This window comes from Caenorhabditis briggsae, assembly GCF_000004555.2.
Source record: "Caenorhabditis briggsae complete genome, chrIII, whole genome shotgun sequence".
Taxonomy (NCBI): Eukaryota; Metazoa; Nematoda; class Chromadorea; order Rhabditida; family Rhabditidae; genus Caenorhabditis; species Caenorhabditis briggsae.
In genome coordinates, this window is record NC_013490.2 from 8,311,384 (window position 1) to 8,320,541 (window position 9,158).

The following is a 9,158-nucleotide window of genomic DNA, read 5'->3' on the forward strand; positions in this document are numbered from 1 at the left end:
GATTTCCCAAGTGGCGCTAAAACACCACGCCGCACTTGCAAAGCGATGGGCGGAGCGTCGGTGGGGGGAGGCGGGAATCAAAGTACGCAAACACCGAGTGTCACTTTTTTTATTCCGACAATAATTGAATATTTAGAGAGGAGACAGAAAGAAAAAATGAAACAGGAAATTAGCTTGGAAATTGGCTGAAAATTGGCTGAAAATAGAGAAAAATTAGCGATGGCCGAGAAAGTGGGAGTTTTCTCGGCCACACCCCGGTGTAGTCCTCGTGGACAAGCAATTTGGTGTGTCGAAATCCGGCCGCTTGTTTTACTGACAAACGAACTCTTTTGATCGGGGGAGCCATTTTCAACAAAATAACTTAAAGTAGAAGCATTAAGCACAAGTTGAGCGACAGAAAAAGTAAAATATAAAGATAACATTTTGGAAAAAAACGGACAAAAAAGAAATCGAATTCAAAATCTGAAAAACAAAATTTAGGATTAAAAAAGTTTAAATGTTGCTTAAAAAGGTTTAAAAAGCTTAAATGTGGCTTTAAAAAGTTTTATCTTCGAGCGCGGCTGAATAAAGTTTAAAAGTTGCTTTAAAAGGTTTTAAAAGTTTTTTTGTGGCTTGCAAAAGTTTATTCGCTGACTTTTTGCTTAAAAAGGTTTCAGAATGTCTCAAGTGTAGCTCAGAAAGGTTTTCCGATTTACCTGAGTGGTTCCGCCAAGAATCGTTGCGCGTTTCTCCGAAATATACTCGCGCATTCCGCCGAAACAAATTGCTGAGCAGTAGAACATCTGTCTCTCAACCGATTCCGGAATATTTTTACAAATTTATGAAAGCTATGTTTTTCCAGTTTAGAATATTCTAAAACTATCCCAATAATTTTTTTAATGTTCAAATTAGCCTTTAAAAGTATTAAAAAATCCCTATGAAATGCCTATTCAGGAAAAACAATTTCCCCTTCTTTTTTCTGAACACTTGGTGATGTTTTTCCAGTTTCGGAAACTCTAAAAACTACTCCAAGAATCATTTGAATTTACAATCAGAAATTCCGAAAAAAAAGAAAGAGAAAAAGTATGGGGCATATACGGGGCATATGGGGCACACCGCCGCCGCAAAGCATCTCCTCGCCTGGCTTGCTGGCACTCTATGAAATGAACTAAAACGTTGGTTGGGGGTTCCTAGAAGTATCAGTTAAGTTCTATTGTGATGTGATTTTGTTCAGGTCTTCCGATTTCGTAATTTTCCTTTATTATTCCATATTTTTTAATATTTTGAACGACATATTACTGATTCTTCGAAACTCAATGTTTTGGTGTTGAAAAAGACTTATGGCAGTTTCCATTTAAATTTGATATGCAATCAAAAACAGAAGAAAATGGGAAAAAATTCGCTAAAAATTGTTTTTTTTTCATTTGTTCAAAAATTTCTCATTTTCACTTTTTTTGAAATTGCATAAAAAAATTGAAAATTTTTATAATTTACACTTTGTAATTATTGTATACTTACCAACTTACCTTTTACTCCACCTGAAAATACGATTTTTACAATAATTACAAAGTGAAATCAAAAAATCTCAATATCATCTATTTTGGAGAAAAACATAGCAATTAACGAGTGAAAGACATGTTTCTGCAAGAATTCAGCGATTTTTTAGCCTGCTATAACTCTTTTTCACAAAAAACATCGAAGGAATAATCGAAAAACCAGAAATGTAGGCTCGAATTGACGAAAAATTGACAAAGTTGCCGGTGTGGATTTACGGTAAACAATGGGCGCATCCGGGATTTCGGAGTGTTGTAGTCGGCCTACCGTATCAGACCCATATCGCACACATCGCCCACCCACTCAGAATCCATCTAGGATACGCGCGCATTCGGAACACTCGATTCAGCCTCTCCCGCATCGCACACATATAAGACTCATCGCAGCTCGTTGTTCGCGATATGTGTCAAACGGACTTCTAGAGGATCGCATATGGATCGAGTCCTTTATGCGCATCATCGCCCAGGACCTGTGTAGCCTGGTTAACAGGGATAATTTGAAACAACCGTCGTTGGTTCGAGTTCTCCCCAGAGCCTAGTGGTTTTTGTCAGAGTACAGTAACCGGGGTTAACCGTGAAAAAAATACGCGAAATGCCCCCTCGTGTGGGGATACGATCGCGTCGCGAAAAACGTCCACAAATCAGAAAAAAATCAAGTTTCGTAAATTATTCACCGTGTTGCGTGGCATCGCCAAACGGAAAAAAACCAGATGAAAAAACCTGACAGACGAACCTCACAGACGAAATAGACAAAAACGGGAAAAAACGCACAAAAAAAGAACAGAAAAGCTGACAAAAAACGGACGGAAAGCTGATGAAAAAACCCAATGAACTGTTTTAAAAAGTGATGAATAAAGAATGACAACATTTTATTAGAGAAAACATGCTTGAAACAAATAACAATGAAAGTAACTCTAAAGAGGATCATGAAGCGGATATCTGGAGTCATTGACCGTGTAATCATCCAGAATTGGATTGGTGAATGCGAAATAGGACGAAAATCCATAACAGTTGCACTCATTGACGAAGTAAAGGACATAGTTGTAATAGCTGAAAAATAATGTTTTTTTTGTCTCAACGTTTCATAATGTGGATTATACAGTGTCTCTAGTTTTGATCTATCTATTTTCGTGTAATCGGAAACTGGCTCGTGTTGTGTTGGAAGCAGATTACAGCGTTTCCGTATGTCACACCATTTGTAGTTTCTGAAAATGAAATTGTAGCGCTTTGATCTTCATATCAATATATTACTTGTGACCAGTATCTTTCATTGTGTCGAAAACGCTCTTCACAGAACTGTTGAAATCACGGAGATTGTCCAATTCTTCTTGTGTAGATGGCTGAAATGATTGAAATTTAATTTCAACTTTGTGAGTCGAAGACTAACCAATCCATCGCACCAATCCTGCGCCATCCAAAACACATCATACGTTTTCGTAGTATGAACAATGAGTATTTTCCAAAATCTTGAAATCGGGTATCTTAAATGTCTGGAAAAAATTGCATATTACCTTAAGAAATCCTCGATTTTAAAACTTGGCGAGCCGCCGAATGCAAAAATAATGGTGTGAAATTGAATACTTGGCTGTAGAATCAGTTCAATTGAATAATCTGCCATGGTAGAACTATAAAGAATATCCATTATTGTGATATATTAGGGTGTTCCATAAATAATGTCGTTTTTTGGTACCACTCTTTAAACGACTATAACTTCAGTGAAACTCATGTTCATCAAGCAAACTATGTATCATTCGAATCAGTACTTTTTTGCCTACAACATTCTAATTTAAAAAGCTTTTTTTTTGAAACCAGAAGCCCAGGAAGCGACGAAACATTGGAAAGTCTTTTTTTCCGTAGTCGTTTTTAATGAACTGGTCCTCTTAGGGAAGGCATTCAAAATGCTTGAAAAAATGGTAAGCAATAAAGGAGATGTCGGCAAGTATGATGATTGACCGATAATTCTGTAACCGAACACATTCCATTTTTTGAGCCTCCATGATTGCAACATGTGAAATGGAATTGTCGTCGAGTTGGATTGTGCCAATTTTTCGACTAGTGTTGGCATTTTGGATAACAAATTTTCTCTATTTCTTGACAATTGTAAACCGCAGTGTTAGTTTTATATCTTTTCAGGGCGTCATAATGAATAAAACCGACAGCCAGACACCAAACAGTCACCATAACGTCTTTTTGGCAAATTTCCGGCTTTGTAATGGGGTTATTCAGGGAGTCGGCAAAAAAGGAAAACAACTCCGCGAAAACTCGGAGAGTGTTCCAATCTGGCTGAAACTTCGGGGAAAACTGGAGAAAACTATAAGAAACATTTTGCCAAAGTTTGGGGTCAGTTTGGTGTCTGAAAGTTTGGTGTCTGAAAAGTTTGGTGTCTGAAATTCCAGCCAAAATTTCAATGTCGATATATTGCTTCCAAATTTTGGCAATATGTTTCCTATAGTTTTCTCCAGTTTTCCCTAAAAAATGATCATTTTTCTGTCGTATGAGATGATCTCACAAACTAGAGTAACGTTGCAATTTCTCGCGATCATTCAGTTCATGAGAGAGCCATTTATATAGTTTTCTAGTCTTCTCTTTTTCTTATTTACGTCTCAATATTGTTCCGGTAGAGACCTCAAGCGCTGCCAAAAGTCCCCTGACGGTCGATCTCGGAAACCCATTCCACCATACTTCAGTATTCCTTCCACCACCTTTTTCTCTTCGAGGGATGCATCCCCACATGTAAATTTTGTGAACCATCGTTGTACTGTAATGTTTTTTGTTAGCACTTCTTTCTACACAAGCACGGTTGATATTTCCGGTTGTCTCGGTTGCATTTCGGCCGAGCATGGACTCGTATAAAAAATAAGCGAAAAAATACACCTTTTCCATGATTTCTCCTCGAATAACTGAGAGCATTATGACACATGTTAGATAGGGATTTTCGACGACTTGATTAGGTGTGTGAGAAACAAAAAATTTTACATTAGAACGAGCCATGACAGAGAAAACTGCCCTCGAAAAAAATCGACATTATTTATGGAACACCTCAATACCAATTAAGAACTCACAAGAAGGTGGCGCCAAGGTTGGTTGGAAGAAATTGAATTACGGTATTGGTGAGAGCGTTTGTATCCAAGTGGCCAAGACGCCAATCTGTCAAGAGAAGGACTCCACAAACTGGAGATGTCTCCATCTTGTTAACATCTCCTGTTTGTTCTTTTTGAGGTGTTAAAGGTCGACGGAGCATGGATTTATAAGCAATAGCTGCTAAAAATGCATAATGGGCGTCAACCTGGAAGGAATAACATAGCATTACAAACTCATTAACGGAATGCTGACCTCTTCTTTAGTACACTTCTCAACCAATCCAAATTCCATACGAATGCTTTGGTAGTATTGGTTTCGATCATTTTCTGGCAAACGCTTATACCAAAAACGTCCGATAAGGTTTCCTTCATATTGTCCATGCCCTAAAAATAACGAATTTGAATACCAAAGTACTCGAATCCGACCAACTTACAGCGACAAAACTTTAGAGTAAGCATTTGTTGTTTTCGATCACGTACAAAGGTTGATCGACGAGTTGGAACACAACCCTTCTTCCAGCCGTCTACGAAAGGAGGTTCGGTGTTGTGTACGAGGAGAAATCCTTCTCTAAGACTTAAATCCATGTAATCAGTGGTCGGCCCATTATCACCATCAGCCATGTAACGGTTGCTGGGTCTAGCGAAAATTCGCATTTTGTTCAGTGGGCTGTCGTAATCTGAAAAACACTGATTTGATTGTATTCGAACATTTCGTTCAACAGTATTACCTACGAATTTAACTTTGCTTTGCTTCTTCTTCTTATTCTCGAATCTTTCCATTTTCCAAGATGTTTTGTCTTCGTCTGTTGGTTCACTCATAAAATATTTGAGAACTCTTTTCTTGAAAGTGAGTGACACTTCCAAAACTTGGCCCAACACTGAAACCTCATTATCGGATTCTGGCTCTGAATCCTTGTTGAACATCGAACCAGACCAGGGATGTTCACTTGGGACGGACAAACTTGGTCTGCAAATGCTCTCGTCCCATTCTTGCTTCTCTTCCTCATCTGCATCAAGTAAAGATTTCTGGTATTTGACTTCCGCCTCTGTTGGAGTTTCTTTATCGGGAGATGGAAGGTACAAATCACTGAACTGATTTTCGAGTAGCTTCGCTTCCTCAAGGGACAATCTTCTTCGATCAGGACTTGTATCTCTTTGAGGATCACGGATTCGATCAATACTTAATCTCTTAATGATAAATCATGTATACTTTATGTTTGTTTTCATACACTACGCACCTGAATTTTTTCAGTCAAACTATGCGTTCCATCTTCGTCGTCTTGAATATTGAGATTTTTTAGGGCGAGATTAACTTCGGTTTGCATCTTCTTGAGCTCTTCTGCCTCTTTTCTGAAATGAATCAGGTTACAAACTCTAGTATTTTTTGGACAATACCGTTCTCTCTGTAGTGCTCTCTCTTGAACTACTTTCATATCAATGAAATTGTTTTTCAATGCTCTTTCTTTAACATCTTCAAATACATTCTCAGCAGATGATTTGGTGATTTTGACGTCAGATGGTATCTTCGTCAGCTTTCGGAGGGCTGAGATAGTCTCTTTGTGAAATTCCAGTAACCAATCATGAAGTTCGGTATCGTGATTTTTTTCTGGACCTGCTACAATTGATCGATGACATTTTACCAGAAAGTTCTTGAAGCTTTCGACAGCTGAATGAACACAAAGTTAGTGAATGACCATAATCAAAATGAATACTTTTGATTTTTCTCATTTTTTCGTTGAAAACTGAGTCATCGTCTTCTTTCTGAAAGTGCTGAATCACTCGATCAAAATTATCTCTGAATTTCTGTTTCTTTTCAACAAATACTGCATAGCTTTCCTCCTGCAAGTTGTGTTTCAGTGTACGAGCTTCTGGTTCTGAAAATGATTTTAAAGCAGTCTATCAAAATCAAGAGATCTCTCAACATACTCTGCTGCTTTCCGAACCATCTCTCTCCTTCTTGCTGTCGTTGCAGGATTCGTTTTTGTACAGCAGCTTCTCTCTCGGCAATTGATTTTTTCAATGCTTCTTGCCTTTCTAATTCCTCCTGTTCTGAGTCACCATCATCTTCCAGTTCAAATTCAAAATCAAAATCCATATCCTGAATATTTAAGTGTTCTATTTACAATATGAATTAAATAAAGTTTAAAAATTGGCGATTTATAGAAGAAATGACGAAAGAGAAATTCCGATGGTTATGGCCGAAGGTTTTCTGAATGTCGAAAATTTCGAGTTGCAGTACTTTCCGGAATATTCCGAGTTCCGAAACTTCGGAATTTCCCATCACAAAAACGCGAAAAATTGACAAACAGATTTCGACAACGCAAAAAAACACAGTATCAGTAATCTGCTCGAGACCCGCAAACGAATTTTTCGTCTTCGCCTTTGACATACCGTAGTCTAAAAGCTCTAATGGGGTGATTGTCGAATTAAAAAAAAGTCGGACCTGAAAATTTGAAAGGCGTAGCTTTTTTTGATCTACGAAACAGTGCGGCAAAAACGGAATATTTCAGATTTAATAATAATAATAATAATAATATATTTATTTGCAATGCATGGGGGAAATCAATAGATAATTTGGCAAGAAATGGGACATGTACAAATAAAAAAAGTAAAATGACCAGACGGACCGACTAGAGTCCTGTAGGTCAAGTGGGAGGGATCAGAATATCATAAGGAATCGCTCCTACTCGCTTAGCAAACGCCACCGGACTGAGCTTAGAATTTATCACCTTACATACACGGTTCCACATAGACAAGTTTCTGTGAAGGAAGCAGTCAAAGTATTGACCGTTGATTTTGAAAAAATACGGGGCTCTGTTAGAGTGGCTGGGAAGAATGTAGGACGATATAGAGGGAAAATGGTATGAGTTTATAACAATTTTGTGATAGGTACGAAGAACTAGAAGGGTGCGGCGATGAAGGGTGGTTAGCATAGACAACTGGGATAGGCGATCGGTGTATGAATTGAAGGGCATATCACATCTCTGGAAGACTTTTCTGGTGAAATAACGAAGAGGAGATTCTAGTTTATTGGCAAGTGTGGCATTGGATGGATCGAAAAGTTCACAACCGTATTCGAGGACCGGTCTAATGTAGGTGTCGAAGAGACGGAAATATAAACAAGGGTTTTTCGATTGGAACGTTTTCAGTATTTGGCGGGACTTGAGTTTAGCAGAGTAGGCAATAAGATTGATGTGTTTGTCGAATTGAAGTTGATCATCAACTAGTATACCTAGATCCTTGAATGAGCGATGCGGAGTGATGGGGGATCCCTTAATAAGGTAAACTGTCTTAGGATTGCGTTTACCATAATGCATAACGGCCGTCTTATTTTCGGCTAGTTTGAGTCTCCAGATGTCACACCAGTGCTCGACGATTTCGATACTTCTCTGCATATCCAATGGGTCGGAACCGGTTATTTTTAGGTCGTCGGCGAACGCCGTGACATGAACATTGGGAGGAAAGAGGCCGAGTAAGTCGTAAATCAGAAACAAAAAGGGGCCAGTGACACTTCCTTGGGGGACTCCGGATTTGACAACAATCTCGCTGGTTGTCATTAGGCCATTAACCTTGACGTTGGATGAGCGGTTGCTGAGAAAGGACTCGAACCAAACGCAGCATCGTTCATCAATACCTATACGCCTCATTTTCAGCAGCAAGAGATTGTGTGGGACAGTGTCGAATGCCTTGCGAAAATCAAAGTAAATAACATCTACGAATTGTTGCTTATTTGCTAAGGTTTTCTGTATTCTGGAAGTGGACTCAAGGACGGCTAGAACACAGGATCGCTTACTGACGAATCCGTACTGATTCGGAGAAATACTCGGACCGATAACACGTTTTAGCTCTTCAAGGACTAATCTTTCGAAGAGTCTGGAAAGTGCATGAGTGAGCGTTATGGGTCTGTAGTTATTAGCGTCATATTTGGATCCCTTCTTGAATATTGGACTAACAACCGAGTGCTTCCAGATCTCAGAAAATTTGGCGGAGGAGAAGGATTCTTGGAAGATGAGCGAAAGAGGGATGGTTATCGCATCACTGCACTTTTTGATTACAAGGAAGTTGATAAAATCCGGGGAGAAACCGACTTTTGAGGGTAGAGAACCGATGTGCTTTGCAATATTTAGAGGAGAGAAATCAGGACAGACGGCAAAGGGAGCGATAGCAGGGAGGGCGGAGAAAGGAGGGCTTGGGGGCGAGAAGGCCTCTTGGAAGACGGAAGAAAATTCGTTGGCTAGTTCAGAAGCGTCTGAGGTTTTTTCTCCTCGTTCGAGCTACTTTCGCAATTAAGTTCGATTTTTTTGATGAAAAACAGATTCTAGAGATGCTAGCGATCATTTTCATACCAAGAAATCTAAATTTTGTCCAGAAAATCTTACTAAATTCGCAGAAATAAGTTTCGTTTATGACCGTAGTGTTTCTGGGGCAAGGCCTCGAAAATTGACCGGGAAGCCGCCCGCGAAGTTTTCCAGGTTCCACTTTTTTTAATTCGACAATATTCACCAACATGTATTAGAAAAATTCGGAGAAATGAAGAAAATTTCGC

General features: G+C 38.9%; 1 protein-coding gene across 1 annotated transcript; it reads right to left on the minus strand.

Moving 5' to 3' along the window:
• Nucleotides 1-2,446: 2,446 nt before the first annotated feature.
• Nucleotides 2,447-6,707, minus strand: CBG09209 (the record flags this gene model as incomplete). The annotated part of the gene is made up of 11 exons (XM_045244116.1): nucleotides 2,447-2,582; nucleotides 2,784-2,872; nucleotides 2,920-3,022; nucleotides 4,595-4,818; nucleotides 4,866-4,996; nucleotides 5,047-5,289; nucleotides 5,341-5,800; nucleotides 5,851-5,962; nucleotides 6,008-6,278; nucleotides 6,325-6,486; nucleotides 6,539-6,707. 11 exons carry the CDS (start codon nucleotides 6,705-6,707, stop codon nucleotides 2,447-2,449), a joined length of 2,100 nt encoding a protein of 699 aa, XP_045093958.1.
• Nucleotides 6,708-9,158: the final 2,451 nt, after the last annotated feature.